This window comes from Eretmochelys imbricata, chromosome 1, assembly GCF_965152235.1.
Source record: "Eretmochelys imbricata isolate rEreImb1 chromosome 1, rEreImb1.hap1, whole genome shotgun sequence".
Taxonomy (NCBI): Eukaryota; Metazoa; Chordata; order Testudines; family Cheloniidae; genus Eretmochelys; species Eretmochelys imbricata.
Window position 1 is genome coordinate 197,969,417 of NC_135572.1, and position 24,796 is coordinate 197,994,212.

The window sequence follows — 24,796 nt, forward strand, 5'->3', positions numbered from 1 at the left end:
GAGGTGTGATTCCCAGTGCAGGTAGACAGACTTGAACTAGCTCTGCTTGAGCTAGCACGTTAAAAATAGCCATGTGGGTGGCAGCTCAGACTAGCTGCCTAATTCCAAGCCTTCCTGACCCCCAGTTTGGGTGGCTAGTCTAAGCTACCACCTATGCCACAATATTTTCACTGCTGTCTTCAGCATGCTAGCTGGAGTGCTGGGACTCACCCCTCCCAGCTGAGTAAACATACCCAAGGAGACTGAGTAAGGCAAGGAGGACTGGCCCATAATATAAAGCAAGCTTTGTGTTGCTAAGCTTTCTAAGATGTGTGATAACTGTTGTGCAGATGCAAGTGACTCATTACCAAATTGCTGCTGATCGTTAAAATGTAAAATCTGCTTTTTATGAGGTTGTCAGCAAAGTAATGCTTGGAGAATTTATTCTGAAAATGTGCCTTTTGATTTGGTAATAGATACTCCGGTAAAACTGGGTGATAGAACCTTAACTAGATTTTTTAAAAAAAAAACCCTCTCACATTCTTACCCTTAATTTCATATTTTTATTCCAGTTTCTGTTTTGTTTTTCAGCTCTGGAATTCCAACACCGTCTCCAGCTGCTGATGCTACCACACTAAGAGGTCTTGTTCTCATCTGCTTATATTTATCTCTATCCATCTAGGTGCTTGTATAAACTGACGTTTTAAATGTATTGCAACATTCACCTTGGGGAGCTTGATGGCTTGGGATTGGTAATTAGACATGGATCCTTTAACCTTGAGGTCACCGCTGATCCTGATAGGGTCCTGTAGATGCTACTGTAATACAAATAATGATGCTGTCAATGCCTAACGTGCAATTGCATGCACCTTGAAAGATTCTAATTTTAAAATTGGCTTGGGATGCTTTTTAATATCTGTGATTTTACACTTTCAAAAGTATCACATCCTTGTTAGGCAGATCAGATTTTTGTGTAGTCCTGAATAATATCTTTGATTTATTTTTTCTGTACCCTATCAAATGATTCATCTGCTTTGTTCTTCTCAGGATGGTGGGAGCAGGAATAATTGCAAACATATTTTAGTGTGTTGAACTGTCTAGCAGGAAGTGTGCACAGGTGTTTGTATTATATTTTTTTAAAAAGTTTCTTCTCGTTCTCAGATGCAGCTGCCAATGTCCCACCCCCTCATGAGGTCTCCATTGAGAGTCCATCAGATTATACCTTCAACAAGAATGAAGATTCAGATGCTAGCGTAAGTAGTTCTTCATTTGCCCTTCGTAACTGCTGTTACTTGGGTTTGCATTGCTTCTTAATCCAGCTTGTCTCTCTTTCACCTCTTTTTTCTGATCCTGCCACAGGATTTCTAATAGTTTCAAACAAAAGATAGTAATTACTGAGGGTCGGCAGGATTTAAGAAATTTACTGGCGAGACTTGATAAAGCAATGCCTTGATGAGGTAATGTCTGAACCAATGGGATGAATTACGTAAAGTTAGTTTACTGCAGAAAGAGATTCTCCCAGTCACACAGGGTTCATAGTGAAGCTTCCACACATTGCTAAACATGGACTCCACCCAGAAGTCAGTGTGTGTTTTGCTAGTACTGCAGGACTGGACACTGGGTGAGGTTTTCAAAAGTACCTGTGTGACTTAGGAGCACAATTCCTATTGGAAGACAACGTGACTTGTGCTCCAGAGTCATTCTGGTACTTTTGAAAATCCTATCTAATAGAAGGATTTCATTGAGATGGTAGTATTTATAAGCATCCGTCACCTTGGTATCTATCTAAGGCAAAACTCTCCAAACTTGAATACCTAAAGTTAGATACCCAAATTCCTTTTTAAGTACCCAATGTAAAAGTGAACTGGCTTTCAGAGATGCTGAACACCTACAACTCCCAATGAAGTCATTGGGAGCTGTGATTGCCTCAGATCTTCTGGAAAACAGACCACTGGTTAATTAGGTGCCTAAAAATGGATTAGGGCCAAACTTTAGGCACCTACTTCTGAAATTGTTGGCTTGCATGACTAGAGAAGAAAACTGTGCAAATCTGTGAGGTGAAATTGCCTGTTTTGGGTTTTGTTATAAGCTTCAAACTCTCATTAGATTAACTGAAAGGTTCCTGAAACTGGGCTAATTTATGGTACTGGGCTAAAATCATGCAAAGCTCAGTAGTTTAGCATGATTGTGATCCAAACCAAGCCAAACTCTATAGCTTCTCTTGGAGTTTTCAGGTCTGTTTGAATATGAAACTCTCTGAACTACCAAGAACAAACACTGAATATGAAGTTTACGTGACCCCTTGTAACGTGGTTCCTGAGTTTATCATGGCTCTGGTTCTAAATCACTGACTGACAGTGCCTCTGGTTTGGTCCCACCTACACCATTGTTCTTTTTATAAAAGAATTGCATGGATTGTGTTAGAAGTGTAGCTGAGCAGAGATGGGGACTACTCAGTAATTCAGAGGGCAATGTAAAATTAGATTACTGCTGCTACAGTGCTTTCTCTTTTTATAAAGTAACACTACTCAGTGCACCCAAACTGTATTGTAAATTACAAGAACAAAAGCCAGCATTTCTCATCTTATATATTTACACGCTGCCTTTACCTTTATTTTTGGGTGACTGGCCAGCGGTTCACACCGCACAGAAACACAAACAATCAGGTAGTAATAGCTGTCCACTACATGTAAATTTGCCGTCGGATGCCAGCTAGTTTTAGGTTTATTACCAATGAGCCTGACCACTGATGGTTACCCAGTGACACAAGAACCCTTCTTACCAGGAGAAGTCCAAGATCAGACTTCAGAACTCTGAGCCTCAGGGGAATGGAAATCCTCTCCTAAAGGTGTAAACACTGATATCTGCAAAATTGAGACGGGGGGAGGACGCTGTAGAGCACTAAGGAGCCACAAGCCCCAAGACAGTTTACAAGATGTCTTTTTTTTTTTTTTTTTCCTTTAACCATCAGCAGCCTGTGAATGGGGGGTTTGGAGGGAGAGAATTACATTTAAAAATCATTACAAGCTCTAAACAGTATAGAAGGCACTTGCTGATGGCAGTGAATCTTTTGGAGAAGGAGGTGTGATGGGGAAGGTTTCCGTCCCTCATGTCAGATACAGCAAAGGCTGCTCTTTAGTTTAAACAAAATCTCTCTCTTTTGTTTTGTTTTTTTTATTATTTTAATCTGCCTTGCGGGAAAAATTAATTTAAATAACAGGAAAAAGATCTTCAAGTTATACAAACCTAAAAAAAGTAATCCTAGAGGTTTGTAAATAAAAAACAAAAACGCCTCCAAATCAACTGGGTTCCGCCCCCTCATCATTAACACTTAGTATAGGGCAATATTCTCCATTCTGTTTCTGTCAGCAGAGGGGAGCCACAGCAGGCTAATGCAATCTTAGAATGCATCAGGCGAGGTATTTCCAGTAGAGACAGGGAAGTGTTAGTACCATTATTCACGACATTGGTGAGACCTCATCTGGGTGCAGTTCTGTTCTCCTGGGAGTAAGAAGGATGAATTGAAGCTGTAACAGGTGCAGAGAAGGGCTATGAGGATGATCAGAGGAATGGAAAACCTTCTGTAGGAGAGGAGACTCAAAGAGCTTGACTGGTTTAGCCTAACCAAATGAAGGCTGAGGGGAGATATGCCTGCTCTCTATAAATACATCAGAGGGATAACTACCAGGGAGGGAGAGGAGTTATTTAAGTTAAGCACCAACGTGGACACAAGAACAAATGGATAGCAACTGGTCATGAGCAAGTTTAGGCTTGAAATTAGAGGAAGGTTTCTAACTATCTGAGGAGTGAAGTTCTGGAACAGCCTTTCAAGGGGAGCACTAGGGGCAAAAAATCTAACTGGCTTCAAGACTGAGCTTAATAAGCTTATGGAGGGGATGATATGATGAGACTGCCTACAATGGTATGTCACTGATCTGCGACTGCAAGCAGCAAAGATCCCCAACGGCTGGTAATGGGACACCTGCTGGGGAGGGCTCTGAGTTACTATAGAGAATTCTTTCCCTGGTGTCTGGCTGGCTGGGTCTTGCCCACATGCCCAGGTCTAACTGATCCCATATTTGGGGCTGGTAAGGAATTTTCCCTGAGTCAAATTGGCAAAGACCCTGGGGGGTGAGAGGGGAGTTTCATCTTCTGCAGCCTGGGACATGGGTCACTTGCAGGTTTAAATTAGAATAACCTGTGCATTCTCTGTAACTTGATATCTTAAACCATGATTTGAGGACTTCAATAACTGAGCCAGAGGTTAGGGGTTTGTTACAGGAGTGGGTGGGTGAAGTCTTGTAGCCTACAGTGGGCAGGTCAGTCTAGGTGATCATGATGGTCCCTTCTGGCCTTACAGTCTAAGTTGACCTTGGCTGGGGCGCATGAAGGGAGGAAGGACTGATTCTGTGGCATGTTCCCCCTGGGGCCCTGTGGGAAGCCTGACCTTACAATAACAAAAAATTGTGGGCTGGGGCTGATAGGTAGGGTCACAGTGAAGCAGAGCTAAGAAGCAACTGTTCTTCACGGCACACTGCCCTGCTAACCCTGCATATTTTAGGTGAAGTTTGATTGGATATTGCTTGCTTCCTGAATCAGCAGTAATGCCCGCAAATTCCCCGGCAGCACAGCCTTCTGAGGTATCAGCCATTGGCACCAGGGTTGCTTCAAAAATAACAGTGCAGCTCTCCAGATCAAAGGGGATACAATTGGGTATCTGCAGATCACCCAATATCCACGCATATCTCATGAGATCCTTTGGTTACAGAAGCTGAATCCCATCCTATTTCACTGAGGGAAAAGGGGGGATACTTGCCCGCAAAATGACGCCATAAACAAATAGGAAACTTGTGTGTGTCCTGCCCTCTGCATGGATAAAACCCACAAAGCGTAGAATGGCCCAAGGATTGAGCTTCATATAAAAAATAACCAAGAGCAAATCATACAGGTCACTAAATCCCATTGTTTTCTTTTTTCCTAGATCAACAATGAGATCAAGAAGGAGGATGGGAAGCTGATGAAACCTGTTCCTGACCAGATGGTTGAGTTCAGAATCCTTATTTTGGGAGAGAAATACACTGAGGAATTGCGTGACCCATCCACCATGCAGCATCAGCTACTCTCAGAACAATTTATTTCCCAGGTAATTTACCTTCTCTGATCTTTTTCCCACAAGCTCCCGGTAGCAATGATAGAATGTCTAGTTGGCAGCCGGTGTCAAGTGGAGTGCCCCAGGGGTCGGTTCTGGGGCCGGTTTTGTTCAATATCTTCATAAATGATCTGGAGGATGGTGTGGATTGCACTCTCAGCAAATTTGCACATGATACTAAACTGGGAGGAGTGGTTGATACGCTGGAGGGCAGGGATAGGATACAGAGGGACCTAGACAAATTGGAGGACTGGGCCAAAAGAAATCTGATGAGGTTCAATAAGGATAAGTGCAGGGTCCTGCACTTAGGACGGAAGAACCCAATGCACAGCTACAGACTAGGGACCGAATGGCTAGGCAGCAGTTCTGCGGAAAAGGACCTAGGGGTGACAGTGGACGAAAAGCTGGATATGAGTCAGCAGTGTGCCCTTGTTGCCAAGAAGGCCAATGGCATTTTGGGATGTATAAGTAGGGGCATAGCGAGCAGATCGAGGGACGTGATCGTTCCCCTCTATTCGACATTGGTGAGGCCTCATCTGGAGTACTGTGTCCAGTTTTGGGCCCCGCACTACAAGAAGGATGTGGATAAATTGGAGAGAGTCCAGCGAAGGGCAACAAAAATGATTAGGGGTCTGGAACACATGACTTATGAGGAGAGGCTGAGGGAACTGGGATTGTTTAGTCTGCAGAAGAGAAGAGTGAGAGGGGATTTGATAGCTGCTTTCAACTACCTGAGAGGTGGTTCCAGAGAGGATGGTTCTAGACTATTCTCAGTGGTAGAAGAGGACAGGACAAGGAGTAATGGTCTCAAGTTGCAGTGGGGGAGGTTTAGTTTGGATATTAGGAAAAACTTCTTCACTAGGAGGGTGGTGAAACACTGGAATGCATTACCTAGGGAGGTGGTAGAATCTCCTTCCTTAAAAGTTTTTAAGGTCAGGCTTGACAAAGCCCTGGCTGGGATGATTTAATTGGGGATTGGTCCTGCTTTGAGCAGGGGGTTGGACTAGATGACCTCCTGAGGTCCCTTCCAACCCTGATATTCTATGATTCTATGTGGCAGCCGTGTTAGGGACAGCTTTTCCTTACGTGGTTCTCCTGAGCTAGCTAGCGATTTTGCTGCCTGAGGCATGCTGGGAAATGCCTATCACCTCACTCTCCAGTTATTAAAAATGTGATGCCTCAAATATCCTTGCTGTCCTGATCTACGACAGCCTGCTCTGCTTTGAATGGTAAACCAGTGCTGCTGCTCTGAGATCCAGACTCTAACTCAGTGAGAATGCTGGGGCATACACTCACCATATGTTGTCAGCACAGCACTGTGGGATTTTCCCTTTATACTTGAACTCCCCAAAATTATGCTTTATGAAATGCCTGAGAGAGTGCCAGCGCAACAGCTCCTGCAGTCGTGGAGTTGTGTCCTATGGACAGTGTACAGGGGCACAGCCTGGTTCTTGTTGACTAGGGATTAATCTAGTTGAGCTTCTCCATCTCTTCGTACAGGACTATAATTTGGCTTTTTTGCAGGTAGAGATGGGAAGGTGCTTTTGTGAAGGATGGGCTCCATACAGTGGGGCAGAGGGACTCAGTTGAAGCCTGAGTTGGGAAGTTCTCGGTTTCCTTTTCTGCTTTTACTAATGCATTTTGCTTTATTATTATAAAAACATTATTGCTTGGTGGAAAAGGCTTGGCTGATAGCAACTGCCTTTTGTTCTGTTGCATCACTCTGCCAGTTTACACAGCTGCTTATCCAGGACTAAGTTTGGCCCTATTCTTTCTGAATATTTCAGTGACTCACCAATAGGGTTGTGAGACAGGGCTTCAAGAAGTGTCAAGATTCTCATTGTCTCGTGATGGAATTCCATCTGATCTTAATAAAACTTCAGGGCTTGGAAAGGCTGTTTAAAATTTTAATGATTCCTTGTTACTGAATGGCCTACCTAAATTCACCCCAGAGCTCTCTAAATTTTTGGCCAGTTTTAAGATCCAGAATACGTGAGAATATTGAGTCCCAACTGCTAAAGCAGAAAGACTTCCCAGCTTAATTTCAATAATCTTAACAAGTGGAGTGAACCTTCAGATGACGGTAAAAGCAACTACCTTCACGGCAGTGAATTCTTTTAAAGAGAGTGAATGATGGTCACAAAACAACAGAGCACTACTCAGTACTGTCTGGGAGCAGCAACATTTCCTGAATGGGTGGACACCCCTTACATGTAATACACCATTTGTAACCTGAGCCACCAAGCCCATACTCACTGGTCACTTAGGCCCTCGCTCAGCAGAGCATTTAAGAACCCGTCTAAATCTATTCCTCTTCATCAAAGTACTCAAGCACATGTTTAAATCCCATTGAAGTAAATGGAAATTAAGCTCAAAAGTGTTTTGCTGAATAAGGAAGGGCTGCTGAATCAGGGTCTTAAATCCTTCTGAAAATGCACCTCTTCTGCAATTCCCACAACTCGTGGGTCCATAATATTTGCTGTCCTAGAGCTGTTTTTTTAAAAAAAATAAAAAATCATTATTGGGCCACCGATATATGTGTGTGCTCCAAAACTGAGCGTCTGTGTGATCATATCACTGTAACTCTGGACCTTCCTCGCCCCATCTCCCTGTTTCTCACCCATACTCATTGACATGTCCACATTTTGACCATAAGCCCTTTGGAGCAGGGACCTTGTCTGTCTTTTGTATTAGGTAAGACACCCAGCACAACTTTGTGTGCTATAAAATAACCAACAATAATGGCATTCTTTTCTCTAGCTTTATTCCCTTTTCAGTCTTATTAGTTGGAGCTCTTCTTGGCAAAGTCTGTTGAATCCATTATACTGGGGCTAACTCTATGCCAGATTCTGAGTTAGGTGGGAAATAGATGGACTCTATCCTTAAGCCAAAGGGTGTCACCACAACTGTCACGTATGGCCAGTTTAGGTCAGACGTCTTAATTTTCCTAGCTGTGTGGCCAAATAGTAGTGCCCTAGTGTATGTGGAAGAAATGTCAGATGGAATAGGGGCCACCTGGCATCTGGATGTTCCGTTCCTTTGATCCCCTGCCTATTTCTCTCTGTGCTTGGACACAGAAGCCTTTGAAAATCAGCAGCACTTGGGATAGTTTAAGTCTCACCAGAGACTGTTTAAAACAGGTCTGGGGGGTGGAATCTGGAGAGTAAAAAATCTTGTGATGACAGATCACAGGGATTTTCTGTTCCAACATGAACCCAATTACTGGTGGTTTCTCCTATTTGTGGCCCACTATTGCAGCACAGTCCCCTCTTTAATTAGGCCTGGATACACCAGCACTTTACCACCCGCATGTTTCCCCTCCTAGCTTCACCCTCATCCGGTGGATTGTTATCTTTCTTCCACTCCTGAACCCTAGATAATTCCACCCAGTTAAAGCAGCCTAGCTATCCCAGTAGCAATTGGCTGTGTTCTGCACTAGCACCTGGTTTGCTGACTCATTGCTGTGTCTTGGGATCTGCTATAATGTGTCCTAGATCCTAAGACTTTTGTCTTAATCTGTCCTACATTTAATCCAAAGAATTTTAGAGGCAATCATAACCTTTGGCTGGGGGGAAAGATTTGAGTTGGCTAAGCAGGATAGTAGTGTATGGGTGCATTGCTGTCAGGAGCTGTGGAGACCGTCAGTTAAATGGGCTCATATAAAATCTGATTGTGTTTTAACCTCATGCATATCTGTTGAAAGGCCACTACAGAATTAAGATGCCAGAGAGCTCTATTGTGATCATTCAGATTTGTAGTTCCCTTCTCTCTGTGTACAGTCATATGTCTGTAGATTTCCTATAGGTGCTGGGTATACTCACAATTTCCTTCTGTTTTTGTAACAAGAAAGAGATGCCATCCCAGCTCATTTTATATACAGATAAAAAGTTCGATGATATCCTATGCCCTTTTCTATTATAAATAGATAACTCATCATTTTATACAACGCTGCAAATATTTCATAAAACATATTTATCTCTCTGGCTTTTTTTTCAAATAGGTAAAAAATGCATTTGAAGGATTACCTGGATACAATAATATCCATGTGCTGGAATTCAGGTAAATAGATTTATAAAGGCATACAAACCTAACATCAGTGTTCTCATAACTGACCTACACAACTTTTATTGATCACTGCTGCAGAGGACAAATTTGATCAGCTGTTTCTTTCTTCTGCCCATGAAGTCAGTCAAAGCCTCTCTCATGATGTCTGCCCCTGTTTCTGTGTCCTAGGATTTAAATACAATAAACATGTCTTTTGCCATTTGATAATTCTCCAAGATTCTCAAATGTTCATAATTTGATACAGGTTAGTATTAAATGCAGAGGAATCCAAACACTCTTGGGAAAACTTTGAGTGTACTTAACTTTTTATCCAGTCTATTAGGGAAGACTGGATGGCTCAGAAGGTTAATGATGAAATATATAACATTTCACTTCTAAGTCACAAAGAGACATAGATGAATAATTTGTAACAAATTGTTTATTTGACGTATTTTGCATGTCTTTCTGTTCATGAATATTCTGTGAAAAGACTGAGTTTCTCCAATTTATTTGTTTTTCAGAATGATTCGAGTCCATTTGTTTTGTAAATATTGTTTCCAAGAGATTTGTAGCAAGTACTTGAAATTGAGATTTGAGCTGGTTTGATTGGATGCACAGGTCACATGACATGTTTCTGTTTCCTGATTGGCTTGAGTATAACTTTTAGGATTAGGTTTCTGATGTGAATACACAGGAGTATGAATCTGAAATTTATCTGCCTTAACATTTTGCACTAGTTGATTTATAAGTCAATATTTCTCTGAATATTCCTGCCAATAAACTCAGCTGCTACAATACTCACCGGAAGCAAAAATGGCAAGGGACAAAGGATACTTTTGTGGTTGGAGCACCAGACTGGGAATCAGGAAATCTGGATTCAGTTCTCAGCTCTGCACAGACTTGTGATTATCTTGAGCCAAGTCACGCACCCTCTCTGTGCCTCAGTTCCCCGTGTGTACAAGGATAACACTTCATTACCTTAGCGGGAGGGGGTTTGTGATGGTGTTCAAATGCTATGGTTATGAGTGCCACAGAAAAGCTGATACAGAATGAAATAATAAAACATTTAAAAGGTTATCTGTGGGCCTGTTTTTGGTAGGATTTGCCCGTTTGTGTAGTGACAAATTCCAATCTAGCCCAGTGTGCAGTGGTTTGTTAATAATTGGCAACTATTAGTTGATCTTTAGGTGCGCAAAATGAAGTGGTGGTCTCATAAAATGGTTCGTAGTTCATAAATGGCCACATCACATTCTCCCTAATATTTATCCTTGTTTGCAGTCTCTGCAAGGGAAACTTAAGCTTTGCAGGAGCATGGAAACAGCCCTTTCAGTTCTCACTTTTAGCAGAAGTCAGAATCAAAACACACAGGTGTGGCAGCGTAGAAAAGCCTGCACGGTCTCAGCATATGTAACACCAGTTCCGTAGAGAAATGGCTTCCATCTCCATTAATGCCATTCCAATACCTCCTATCAGTCCCAGCAGCGTGCAGAGTACGTACACTGCACACACCCCTAGCACGGGTATAAGCAGCCGTGTGTGCACTGCTTAGGCATGTAGAGTAAAAACATGCCAGAAGCCTAGAGTATACGCCCTGCCTACACAGCTGTCTCTTTACATGCCCAAGCAGCGCTTCCCCTGTCTACACTGCCTCCCTGCTGCTGGAGCCTTTCCCCATCACAGCAAAAGACTCTGGCACTGGGGAGGCAGCAGGGAAAGGCTCGGGGAGCTGCCAGACTTTCACTGCTGCATGTAGCTAATGCCGCACCGTAAACACAGTTTGCCTTTCACGGCGACGTGTAGCACTACATGGTGCTGCACCTGTGGAGAAGGCCGAAAAGGCTGCTTGTTCTGGCAAGGATATCCTACTACTTTCTGATAAGTAAATATGTTTGTAAACTAGCCGTAAGTAACATTATTATGCCTGTTTTCCCCCCTGATATATGCTAGCACAACTTTTAGTCCCATTGAAGCCAGCAACTTTTAGTCCCATTGAAGCCAGTAGTGAATCTCCCATTGAGTTGAGTGAAACCAGAATTTGGTCCCTTCTATAGCAGAATAACATTTTTTACTTGTAAGCTATTTAATTTGATTTATTTTCAAATTTGCCTGTTCTATAGCATGTCAGAGCTGTCACTATAAGGAATAAACTAGAACATAGGTTCTGAAACTTCCTTGCACCGCGACCCCCTTCTGACAACAAAAATTACTACACGACCCCAAGAGGGGGGACCGAAACCTACGCCTGCCCGGGCACCGCTGCCCCAGGTGTGGGGGCCAAAACCAAAACCCAGGGGCTTCAGCCCCAGGCTGAGGGCCTGTAACCTGAGCCCCCCCCGCCCAGGGCAGAAGCCCTTGCGCTTTGGCTTTGGCCCTGGGCGGTGAGGCTTGGGCTTCAGCCCCAGACATAGGCATGTCTAACTCTAGCCTTGGTGACCCCATTAAAACGGGGTCACGACCCACAGTTTGAGAACCGCTGAACTAGAAGACTTAAATGGAATGACAAAACTGTTTCTCATTTAACATATTTATTTCTTTTTTTAATGTTTAGCTCTCCTGACGATGACAGGTAAAGGCAACATATGTAAATTGTCGTAGTGTAAATTTAGACAGGCTTGCTAATTGCATGAGACTACCAGTTACTATGGCAGTGTGGTTATGAATTAAGGATACATCCAGTAAAAATATTATCCCTTGCTGTAGATTTACTTAAAACTACAAGTAGCTGACCTGTTTTAGGCTACAGATAGTCTAATCCAATTTTCTTATTTAACTAGTAATCAGAAAAAGTTACATAGCAAACTCTGCCTAAACATGAATCAGTTAGTGAGTTAAAATTTTTTTGTGGGAATCTCTAGTTTAAAGCAAATAAAATTGCTTAACTGCTGTTTACTGTTTTTGCATTGCAATTTGTGGTAGGGCACCTAGAGCCATTGATAGGTATCTCTTTTTTATGACTGTATAAAGCCAAATAAATTAAGACAATGGTGCATCTCAAGCAAACCCCATTTAAGTGTTTGAAGGCCAATGTGGATGTGAACCTCAGTGGAAGTTGTAATCAACCTTCTTCAGCTGGAAGGAGAGATCAGACTGGGGCTGTTTGGGGAATGTTTCTGTGTATTTAGTGTGTGTTTGTGTGTGTGTCAAGGTATCAAAGAGCGCTCTTTGAAGCCCCTATTAAGTACCTCAAAATCTGTTGAGGTGCTGTGTGTGTATGTGTGTACACACACACACATTTTAGAGGGAATTAATACTTGACCTTTGATGGATTGGGAGCCCACAGTTTATTGACCTTTTGTTAGAGATTTCCTAAAATGCAATCAAAGAGAGAGCACTCTTTGAAGCCCTTATTTATTTGAAGAATTTTGAAGTAATTGCCAATTAATACGGACTTCAAAGAACGCTCTCTTTGATACCTTTTTGGGAACTTACCTGACAAAAAGTCAATGAACTGTGGGCTCCTAATCCATTAAAGGTCAAATATAAATTCCATCTAATACACATCTTAACATAAAAGCTGGTTTCCATAAACAATCTTATAGAGAAGCAGCATTTGATTTTAGAAGAAGGGATTGAAAAGAAAAAACTCTGTCGAAACAGCAGAGTATTAAAGCCATCCCCTTACTCCCATGCACTTCTGCAAGAAAGGATGCACAAGAATCTATTCAGAGACACTCTGCTCCAAGGAACAGATGTTGGGGCCTGTTTCAGGTGGATTACCGTAGTTATTAATTGCATTTAATAGCTACAACTGACAGCATGGCTTTATTAAATCCAGATATTATTGTTGTCCAGCATATTGGGTTCTGATTTTTGCCTTTTCATTGTTGTGCTCTGTTTCCACTCCCCAGAGTGATACTTATGCCCAGGATGTGCCTAGAGTGGGTGAAATTCAGCCAAGGTGGCAACAGCAAAACTCCAGCAGAGTTGTGGTTTTAGTGCAGCCGCGTTTGCTGCTTACATCTGAACTGAGCTTAGCTCTGTAGGCCTCACTAAGCCCAGCCATTGATTAGGGATGCATTCCAGCTCTACGGCAGGAGGAAAACCTATCTTTGGAGCAGGGTTTCCTGGTGCTTCATAGACCACCTCATTTTCTGATTATGCACTTTGTACGGTCAAAGTGTGAAACACTAACTAAAGTTCCCTAGTGCTTACACTCTGTATATAGTAACTCTGATTACTGCACTGTCTTGCGGGGAGGTAAATCCAAGTGTGCTCATGAGAAGAAAACAGGATAGGATTGGTACAAATAATTCAGCTGTACAAATTTACAAAACAAAAACTTCTTAATAAAAATAAATGAGAGCAACTACATTCTTATAAATAGGCACTCTTCTGGGCATATAATATAAACACATCTTTAGATCTATCAAGAGCACCATTTAAAACAGGTTTAAATTGCAAAACTTGTCCACTAGGGATGATCAAGGACACTCAGATTTTCATATTTTGTGCTTGTTTACATTTTCCCAGGCTGATTCCATGTCTCAAAGCCATTCATGGGGTTGACAAGGTCTTGTAAAAACCTGGTCTCTTCACGCATGGTATTTCCACTTCTGGATATTGGTTGGCCCTATTAATGACTATGATATAAAGCCAAATATTTGGGCTTGTCATGATGTTGGAAATATGAGATTTTGAATTTGGGTGGTGCACTCTCTGAAGATTTTGCTCCATCTGTGATACATTTTACAGAGATAGACAAACATAAAAACAATTAAATATATTTTTACCAAAGACCCCCTTTAAACTGTTGTATCTTTTCTAAGTGTGAGACCTGGCTCCTCAAACAACCAGAATGCATGATATAGCTGGCCAACTGTTTAGCTCTGATCTATATTTTCTTTTTTCTTTATAAAACCACAGTGGTGTGGAGGTTCACTACGCTGTCACGTTTGTTGGGGAAGCCATCAGCAATGCCACCTGGGACCTTATTAACCTTCAGTCCAACAAAGTGGAGGACAACTCCCTCGTAGAACTTGAGGATAACCCAACTGTTGTTTACACAATCAGTGACTTCAGAACTTATATTGCTGAAATCCTTCAAAAGAACTCTTTCCTTGAAAATGTCTCTTTGACCTTGGACCCTGACTCTCTCCAGCTCATTAATGGTGTGTATTACTTAAGAAATGCTGTGGTCTGTTAATCAGAATTTATGTTTAAAAAAGATGAAGGATGTGGTGTGAGGGATTAGGAGCTCCTCTCTCAAAAGGAGGAAGTTATATGCAGTGGTATGGTCCTCAGGGCTCCTCTTTTTCTCCTGATTTTATCAAAATCAAAGCAGATCAGCAGTGGTAGCATCCTATCCCTAACCCACCAGATTAGCCTCTCTTAAATTAATTTAACATTGCGATGTATAATTTTTAAGGTATGTATTGATGGGTTCAATCATATGTCAGTAACTAAAATGAAATACAAATTCCACCCAAAATATATACTTTGTATGTTATTGTATATCCTCTTACAGCAGGATGATGCTGATGACATTCTGTAAGAGTGAAATTCAGCTCAGTGCAGAAGGCCTGCAGAAGGCCCTATGTGCCACTTAAATGGGGCTCAAGTGATGCATAGGGCCCTCTGTACTAGGATGAATTTCAGCCTAGTAATGCTGAGTTGGACCCTGGCAGCACAGACCAGCACCTGGTAAGTGCTGTCTTCTCGATGTCCTCCCTGTTGCCAGTGGAAATTGTTATCTATCTCCCATCGTTATCCTTCCTCTATCTTTGCTTCAAGTGTGACTGATAAAAGGCATTCCAGACGCTCAGTCATTCTGGTGAGCACTTTGAGAAGATCCTGGAAGCAAATATGAGATGGAAAGAGGAAAAATGAGTGAGGGTTTTAGTCCAGAGTACCCTGTTGCTTCTACAAACAACTTCCTTCCAGTGCTAGTGCAGCTTTTCACAGTAATTCTCTAAGGGCAAATTGGGATGATAAATTGGACAGTGTACACCTTCAAATTCTGAATGTTTTCTTATCCTCTGCTTTTAATTATTTTCAGGCACCCACAGCTGTGACAGCATTTGGGGAAAAAAGAGACAATAAAACACAGTTGGCATCATATAAACTACAATAAACATTCCATATGAACTGTGATTTTAAAACTCATTTTTTATTTTCACAGTGAAAGAAGTTCTCTCCCCTGCACCTGAAGACACATCCAGGATTACTGAAAATCCAATTGTTCTTGAGTCTCCAAAAGTTGATGACGTAAGTACATTTCTGCACTGCATTCTCATTCTAGTGACTCTAATTTGTCCTCCAGCTGCCTACTTACAAACACAACCAAATAGTTTAACTCTACACGGTGGAAGTATGGTCAGAATCCAAAAACACAGTTCCCTGCCATGTTTGAAATATAGAATGAATGCTCAGAAATACACACAATATGGAGCTATCCAGTCTGATGAGAGAGCTCTGTTTTGCAAGTCTTCCTTTTGGGAAATATTTGGTCTTAGGAGAGTGACACACCTCCTGCAATAGAACCTGATCTGTTCTTTTCCGTACAAGCCAGTACTGTGTTCTTGTTATAGCCTGTCTAACCACTTCTTCATTTTAGGATTCCCTTTTGGTTTCTTGTAATGTTTTGATTGTGTGGCTTCATAGGGAAATGATGGTCCTCACAACTGAAGAGAATCATTTGGGCCTTTTCTTGGAACAAAAGAGGTAGATGTGAGGGGAAATTTTGCCCATGGAAGAGATTAGATTAAAATAGAACTCCTGTTCCTCCTTTGCAGCTGTACTGTTATCACTGAGAAGTGCAGTGCTCAGTTCTTTATAAAAACAAACCTACATCTCAGTAACAGCAAAGGAAATCTAGACAAATATTGGCCAATAGTTTCATTTTTATACATCCAAGCTTGCTCCAAAGTTGAAGGCGTTTAAGGCAACACCTGATTATATACATATTGAGAGAAGCTGAAATTAAGCCACAAAATTCAGATCCAGCTTCTGAACATCCCTGAATTTGGTGGTGATACAATCTAGGTTTTTATCTGGCCCATTATGCAGATAGTTTTGTGAGCCTGGACACACTTAAATTTCAGGCCAAGTCCCTGAAGTCCTCACTCAAGTAGAACTCCCATTGACTTCATATGAGTGTATCTTATGATGTACATTATATTAATATACAGTATATTAACATGTGTAGTATCCCTGTTAGTGGGAATCTTTGGCTGAATAAAAACTTCAAAAATATCCCTATGCAACCTAGACATTTACATGGGAATTGCCATAACAGATTGATTATGGTGAACAGCATGAATATATTGACTAATTTATAGAGACTGGTTTTCTATATTGTATATTTACTAGAGATGAGTGAGTAGCTTAAAAATGTTCCATACTACATTAATAAAAGAAATAACTTTAGCTATGCTTACATCCCTTCTATGTTCACTTTCTGCAGATATTCTAGCAAATGAATTTATTGACAGGAAAGTTTGTGGCAATTCACTTTAACTGGATTTTTGAGAATATTTTTTGGAAGTCAATTATGAACTTGTAAAAGCAAGTATTTGCACCCAGAAACCTGATTCCAATAGCTTTGTTTATCCTTTCAAGGAATAGAAACAATAGCATGTGACCTACATTTCCAGTCAAGAGCTTCAATTTTAGATGTTGAATACTTGCAGCGAGCTGCTATGTGCAATCAACAATACAGAAATTATTTAGGAAACCATTTCAATAACAATCAAACTGCTTATGGACAGATTACAAACAGAAAACAAGGCTGAATTTTTTTAATGGCTCAGTTGCAATATCTGTTCTTCACAGCTCAAGCAATATGGGAGAAATTAAGTGCCAGTGAGAAAATGAGTCCTGCTATATTTTGTATTAGCCCTTCTGTAGAAATGGCTAAAATTTTAAGGACTGTATTTTAATTCATCATATTTGTGTGGGACTGTCCTGACTTCACAAACTGATCAGTAGCAGATATCAATTAACTCTAGATCCACCTCTTTAAATTTTACAAATCCTCTTCGCTGTATCTCTCTCAAATCCTGCAGATAGGATTTAAACCAGACTATGTTGTTGTTGTAACAGGCTGGATTATTGAAGGTAATGTCTTTCTGGCAGCGAGAAATGGGAAATTGGGATTTTTTTCTTTTTGCAGTGATTTGTCATATTAGTAAGCCATTCAAATGATATTGGCAAAAACAGAACTTGCCACTCTAATATTAAACTTGTTAATATAACATTGCACCATAACAAGAATCTTTGAAATGCATTAGTTGTCATAGGAACACCTCTCCACATTAAATAAATGATGAAGTGCAATTCCTGGCACTGGTGTGCTAACATTTAAAAATTTTGCATTGAAAAGTTATTGACACCAGTTCTTATGTTTGTTCTTTTTAATATTTATTTCGCTAATCTTGCAAAAAAACAAAACAAACCCTGATAGTTTTACACGCATTGGTGATTTTTGCTCCTGAAGCACATAACTCATATATATTAATTTCAATTCATTGGTCGCTTGTAATTGCTAAAATGAAAACCGCCTACAAAGATATCAGGAGTGGAATAACGGCTAGTCATAAAAGAGCACTGCAAATAATTCACAAGAAAAGAGCTTATTCTGTGAAATTCGCATTTTTTTTGCCTTGTTCACAAATTGTTCAAACACAGGTAATTAAATTCTCAGATTTATTCATCATTTACAAATTACTTCAGAATAATTCTTTGGTGTAGACTGTGAAGAGTCCATTGTGAGTGTTCACAATTCACACTCCTATAGGTTCATTACATAAATCATACGGTATTGTTTCTATTTCCTTATTGGATGAATTCTGTAACTAACGTGTCCTGCAGTGTAATTTGCAAGCATGGACCCCGCTCCTTGGTGGAGTCCAGGGGCCTGCACTAGTGAATCACATTGCAGGATAGAGGCCCACACTTTGTAGACTGCAAGTTTTACAACCAAAGATGCAATTTGAATTTGACAATTTGAGCTTAAATGAGTCTTTGATGAGTATTCATGCTAGGGGAATGAGCACTGGTGTGCACATTGCCCGCTTGGTTTATTTTTCTGTGCCAAGGACTGGAAGCCAGGCTCCTCAATTCTAGTCATAGTTATGACATGCTGACCCCCTCTATGGTCTTGGTGAAGTTAATCTGTCTGCATTGGTTTCTCTATGTGCAAAATGGAGACAATACCTACCCTATCTCTCAGGAGGTACTGTGTGGATAGATTAACGTTTGAGGATGAAAAGTGCTAAGCACTATGATGGTTATGATGCCCACACACTAGTATAATGTAGGAAAGAAAGAGAAAAGCTTTGAAATCAAATTTGCTTTTCATCGTGTATGTTCTTTGTTTACTTTCTGCATTTCACTCAGCTTGCAGATGAAAAGGACTATGTAAGTTCTAAGCATTCTTCCTCTTATTATAGATTCTACTGGTTTAACAGGCTTTTTTTTTTTGTGGTGTTACCCAGATATGCCTATGAACTCCAAGGGGATGGATGGGTTTCTGTAGTAGAGTCAGGGGTGCTTGAGGCAGCTGATGGGTAGCTTATAACATTGTTCTTTAATTGGTGGCCCGTGGCCCACATCCAACCCATGGGGCCCGCCCGCCACTGAGCGTCAGCTGATCCTTCGTGGATGCTGGGAAGCAGCAGCCGAGCTTTCTTCCCCACCTCTCAGGAGCCGAGCCTATTCTTGTAGGAAGGGTGGGGGGAGTAGGAGGGGAGCCTTCCCAGCGCACAAGAGGGGCAGGGGAAGGAGGGAGCAGAAAGAGCCTTGCAGCTCAAGGCGGCTCCACTCCCTGTTCCCTCCCTGTAATACCCAATGTGAGAAAGGGGAGGGAAGGAGGTGAAGAACCAGTGGAGCCTTCCCCTCACGCCTCAGAAGGGGGAGGGGTACCCTGCTGCAGCCTCCCCCCAGCCTGGGCTGTGAGGGTTGGTGAAGAATCCCAGTAAGAGCAGAGATGAGGCTGGGAAGGCCACAGATAATTGGGGGGGGGGGAGGAGGGGAGGGCTAGAGGCAAGAACTCAATGTGGGGATTAGGGTGCTGGGCAGATGGAAGAGCTAGAGGGCAGAACTGATGGGGGTTGGGCAGATGCACCTCCATTTATTTTCCCTCTATTATCACGCCGTGTATTTAATTTATAAACTTTTAATTTCTATTTAAACACACTGAAGCTAGATTTTGGTGCTACATTTTGATTTACGGGGTACACTTTTAAGCAGGTGCCTACGTAACGTAAAGCAATCAGTAATTGATGTGCTTTCATCAGTTAACTTGATTGCATCCTGCACAGTAGTTTTTCAGGAAAAAAAACAAAAAAAAAACCCCACAGAGCAGCTATCAAAATATCAGGCTATAAGGAAAGGAAATAAGATGTCCATTCACTGAATATCTTGTGAGTTTAATTTCCAGTTTTAAATTAATAGTTTTAATAGAATTAATATGAATAGCATGCTGTTTTAATAGCATTGCAATGTATTTGTATAATTATTTCTTTGCAAGTTTTCACTGGAATATTGTCTACTGGCATGCTTAGCCTGTTATTATGAGATTAATAAATACAATCCGGCACACCACTTTTGAACGACTGCAATCCTTGGCAGGCTCCCTAGAGAGCAAACACCTGGAGAGCCCTGTGACCCTAGAGAGAGCCTTTTAGCTTGCCAAGATACGGAAGTTGCTTTATCTGACCTGTGAAAAAATTTAATTGAATATTACTGGTTTATAACTAAGGATTAGATTATGTCATGGAATTCATTAATTCAGAGACTTCTGTGACATTTTCCACTTCAGCCTCGGGGCGGCGGGATTGGAGCTCCCATCTGCCACGGGGCTCCTATAGGTCCCATCTGCCACAAGTGGCAGGGAGCCCGGCACCCCTCACGCAGCAGGGCTTGGGCTCTCATCCCCTGTCTGGCCCATTTTGTCACAGTAATTTTTAGTAAAAGTCAGGGAGAGGTCCTGGGCTTCCGTGAATTTTTGTTTATTGCCCATGACCTGTCCCTGACTTTTACTAAAAATTACTGTGACAAAATTGTAACCTTATTTATAACACATCAGTAAATTCTTTCAGTTGGTAAAAGGAAAACAGATGGGCATAAGTGGTGCACATTCTAATCCATAGTATCCCACTGCTATTGAATATCATTTTTAAAGGAATGCTGCTGTTCTCCTCTAAAGAATCTGTATATGATCCTATCCTTTGGAATGAACGTGGGCTGACTTAAAATGTAGGTCATCCTTACAGTTTGGAACCTCTTGATAGTGCATGTTATCCTCTAATCAGGGAAACAGAAGCCCACCAGGCAGAAGCTGCTACTAGTTAACAATTACTGTACTACTTAGCATATTGTGTGCAGTCCATATGCAGACACAAGTCACACAATAATAGGTTATTATGGATTTGTCTTTCAGGATAATGCCCTTTTAGCTGAGTGGCCCTCTGCAGACGCAACAACTGCAAGCAATATCTTGCCACTTGATTTCACCAAATCAGGTTTCACCTTTGATAGTGAACAGTCCAATAGCAATGAAATGTGGTTAAGATCAGAAAACCTGGACTTTGAGAACAACATGAATTCAACACCAAAGGCTGTCCTCACTTCTTCTCCTGGTGGGATGAGTCTAGAGGAAGGGAGCCAGACTCTTCATTCTGTCACCCCATCAATATTAGAAAATGGCTCTCCTGTGGACTCTCAGGAATGGCTGTCTATCCCTGCTTCTTTCAAAGATGGTAAGTTACTTCACTTCATTTACTAAAGTTTAAGTCTGGGTGACAATGTTACCTGGTGCTCAGGAGCCAGAGCCCTCCAAAACAACTTCCTAGAAACTCCTATGTATTCAGTCAGGTGTGACTAAAAAGAACCAACTTCTAAGTTTAAATGTTTATAGCAACTAATAAGGCCTATTTGTCCCTAAAGAGATTAATGGTATATGCATGATCCCTGTTGTTCCATTTCACAGAAACACTGCCAAGTAGTTTTAGCTGGATACAGCAGTAGATAAATCTGCAATAGATACTTCTAACTTTGGCATGTAAGGAGATCAAGGTATTTAATGGGGAAAAACAGAGTTACTGTTAAATCCCCTTGGGGATATAAGAGAAATAGAGTCTGGCAAGCTAAAATTACATAAGTCACAACACAACTAAATGAAAATTGTTGACTTTGTGTTTGAAGATGCTGGAGTGTCGGAAGGCTTTCTTCTGCCTTCCAGTCTATACCCTCATCTTGCACCAAAAGAAATGCCATCCACAGTCATTTCTGTGGTTCCTCCGACTTCTATACCAACAATGGCCTCTACATCAGAAACAGAGCCTAATAATGAGGGAGTGATCTCTGCAGAGAAGGCAAGAGAAGCCATGCCCATTGACATAGACTCTATATCCCATGACAGCCTGGAGGACGGAGAAGTTTATCTAGAGGTGAACCCTCTGCAACCCGATCTGTATCCAGGAGGAGAAATTATTTATGAGGATGGATCTGGATCAGCATTTGATGCTTCAGGTCAAGAGGCATGGCCATGGGGCATAGCAACATTAGAGCCAGTTTTCTACAGTCTTCCTGAAAGCTGGCTGAAAGATAAAAATGATTCTCTGTTAATCAGAGCACAGGATACTCCTGAGGGACAGATCCTGGATTATATAATTGATTCTATAGAGAAATTAAATGGTAATCCTGAGGATGGAGGCATGACCAATGCAAGAGGGGAATTCACTGATGACTCTGAATCAAATGTACCTGGACTTTCAGAAACTGCAACTCAACAGGTGCCTATGTTATGGACACAAGAAACCTTGAATGTGGAACCGTCCATGCAAACATTAGAGGCATCAGGCATGTCTGATTATTCTTCATCCTTTGCATATGAGCCCTCAGTGGACTATTCTTCTTCAGATATGGCAGATGAACAGACCTCCATCTCACCACATGAAAAAGATATCTCTATAGAAGGTCATCTCCTTACATCTACAGAGACATTTAATGTTAAACAAGCTGAAGAGTCCAGTGAGGATCATCAAATCATTTATGAAGCAGTAGGAAACCAAAACAAGGAAGGGACAAAGCCAGAAGAACTATCCACAATAGTCCAATCAGGTGTAGCTGTTACAATAGGACACCAAGACATGGATTCCTCATGGACTGGGCTCCTCAAGCCAGAAACAGTCCTGACAGCAACTCCTATGATGGAAAATATAGTCACTGACATTTTCATGGAGGAGCAGCAAATTCCAGATTTGCACTTGACAACTCAAGAAGCTTCTGGATCGCTTGCTGTGAAACCAATAAATATTTGGCCTACTCACAACACTGAAAGGGCATCTGAGAAACCTACAGATCAAGACATGCAATCTGAAGCACCGAGTAAGGTTGAAGTTTCAACGATAGCTCCTTATTTACTGGAGCTGCCGACTGGTTCAGAGGATTTCACTGGACAGTCTAGTACAGACCATGAAACTAGTTCCCCTAGTAGCTTAAATATGGCAGTGGGTTCTTTTGCAACAGTGACTATAACAAAGAATCCTATTGGTTCCCTGTCCAGTTTCCCTACTACACAATATACAGTTAGCTCAATAAAACTGAGGGAGGACATGACTACAAGAGTGCTGGATCATGTGGGCACAATGTTGTATCCTCATGAGATGAACCTGGAAGAAAGAAGTATGACTGATAGTCGCATGGAGGTATCTACCAATGTTCACTCCACAGAGATGGCCAGCATAGCTTGGCCCACGCATGCAAATCGCAACACTACCACGTCCTCACGAGCTTTAGTGGTGTTCTTTAGCCTCCGTGTTACCAACATGATGTTTTCAGAGGACCTATTCAATAAAAATTCCCCAGAATATAAGGCACTGGAGCAACGATTCTTAGAACTGGTAAGATTCACTTTATAATGAATATGTTACTAGCAGCTACTATAAGCCCTAAGTTAAAACCTTTTCTTACCATGCATGTGAGCAAAAGGGGGGGAGAGACAGAGAGAGAGAGAGAAATTGTTTGCAACAAAATTACAGCAGCCTAGTACATCCCACAAGTTGTGAGTAACTCATATTTATGATAGTGGGAGAATTTGGCTGGAAAATGTAACGCTTTTATTTGAATATTTGTGTCTCAAATTTTGACGTTTCACTTGTGTGGGACAGATTTACCAAGGCAAAAATAAGTCTCTTAAATACTTAGTAACACTGAGACAGACGCTTGGCTGCTGTAAATCATGTATTTTAATTGGCTCCACTGGCCCTTTGTGGTCACACGTTTCCAAACAGTGTCTTCATTTGCTCTATCAATGGGTGAAAAGTAAAATAATTGGGAGTGCAGAGTGATATGTTACTGGATGCTCTCACCTGTTTTAAGATGCTTTTTATTTAAAGCAACTATTTTATTAAATCTGTAGCTCAGTGAGTTAAACTGCCTGTGGATCTACTGATCTCTTAAATAGCCAATGGGTGGCAGAATGCCACAGGAGTAATTATCAGTTTTTAAGCTGAAAATCAATAGTTTGGCTGGAGTAGCCAAATGTATGAAGGGTGATACCCAACGCGTTAAGTCTTGTTATGCAGTATGAGCTTGCTTGGATCAAGATGGAGCACTGCATCCAGTGGAATGCATTTCTATTATAGAACAGGGAGCCTGCAGTGATTTGCTTTATATTATGGAAATTCTGTGAATCTCTCAGGCTCCTGATAAGCTGCCAGTAGGGCCTCAGCTGGGTACAGTTTTGATACCTTTTTTTGAATGTGATTGGGACAAAATATCTAGTCTCTGTGTGTGATGTAATAGCATTACAATTGGCCTGGAACTAGATTCAGAAATAGATCTTCTATCGCATTTATACAGCAGTACAGATATTGTGTTTCCTACATTGCAGCTGGTTCCCTACCTCCAGTCCAATCTAACAGGTTTCCAGAATCTCGAAATCCTGAACTTCAGGAATGGCAGTATTGTGGTGAACAGCCGCATGAAGTTTGAAAAACCTGTGCCTCGTAATGTCACGAATGCAGTCTACGTAATTCTGGAAGACTTCTGCAACACTGCTTACCAGACCATGAACCTGGCCATTGACAAGTACTCCCTGGATGTGGAATCAGGTAATGACAGTGTGGGAGTGCTGCCAATGCAGTGAGTAGTGTCTGCCGAGTCAAATATGCTTGGGGCTCAAAACCTGAGCAGACTTTCTCAGTGTCTCAGAGCCTTAGAGAAGAGCACCATCACTCTTCTCAGTCTTGGTGTCAGCAGAGTTTTTAAAACTTTGAAAACCAATCTGTTTAGCAGGACAGATTAAGGTAAAATGGGACCAACATCCACCAAAACTTTACGGCCTCCTAGAGAAATTTGGGGCCATGTTTGGTGCTGACTTACATCCTATGCGACTCCACCAACTTTACTGTTGTTGCAGGCAGAGGGAAAGTTAGAAGATAGAATTTGGTCCCTGTTTTTCCCAGTCTCCCCTCCCTCCCTCTAGCATGCTGGTGTTCCTGGCTCCCCCATTTGGCTGGACTCTTCCATGCAGCTCTTCGTAGGCAGAAAGATCCTTCCCCCCAGAAATAACTCATTCAAGGGTGTATATATACTGGGAAATTGCTTCCTGTTGGAACACAACATTGAGTCATGGCATCAACACACTGTGTAGACGGGGTTAATGTCCTGGCAGCTGCT

General features: G+C 41.6%; 1 protein-coding gene across 1 annotated transcript in view; it reads left to right on the forward strand.

The window, feature by feature from the left end:
* IMPG2 (interphotoreceptor matrix proteoglycan 2) overlaps positions 1 to 24,796 on the forward strand; it is an 89,763-nt gene that overhangs the window by 56,101 nt on the left and 8,866 nt on the right. Inside the window, exons 6-14 of the mRNA XM_077807306.1 lie at positions 571 to 620; positions 1,141 to 1,232; positions 4,961 to 5,122; positions 9,129 to 9,187; positions 14,036 to 14,280; positions 15,291 to 15,376; positions 20,553 to 20,871; positions 21,317 to 23,016; positions 24,009 to 24,228. Coding sequence (XP_077663432.1) covers positions 571 to 620; positions 1,141 to 1,232; positions 4,961 to 5,122; positions 9,129 to 9,187; positions 14,036 to 14,280; positions 15,291 to 15,376; positions 20,553 to 20,871; positions 21,317 to 23,016; positions 24,009 to 24,228 — 2,933 coding nt within the window. The remainder of the gene's footprint in view (positions 1 to 570; positions 621 to 1,140; positions 1,233 to 4,960; positions 5,123 to 9,128; positions 9,188 to 14,035; positions 14,281 to 15,290; positions 15,377 to 20,552; positions 20,872 to 21,316; positions 23,017 to 24,008; positions 24,229 to 24,796) is intronic.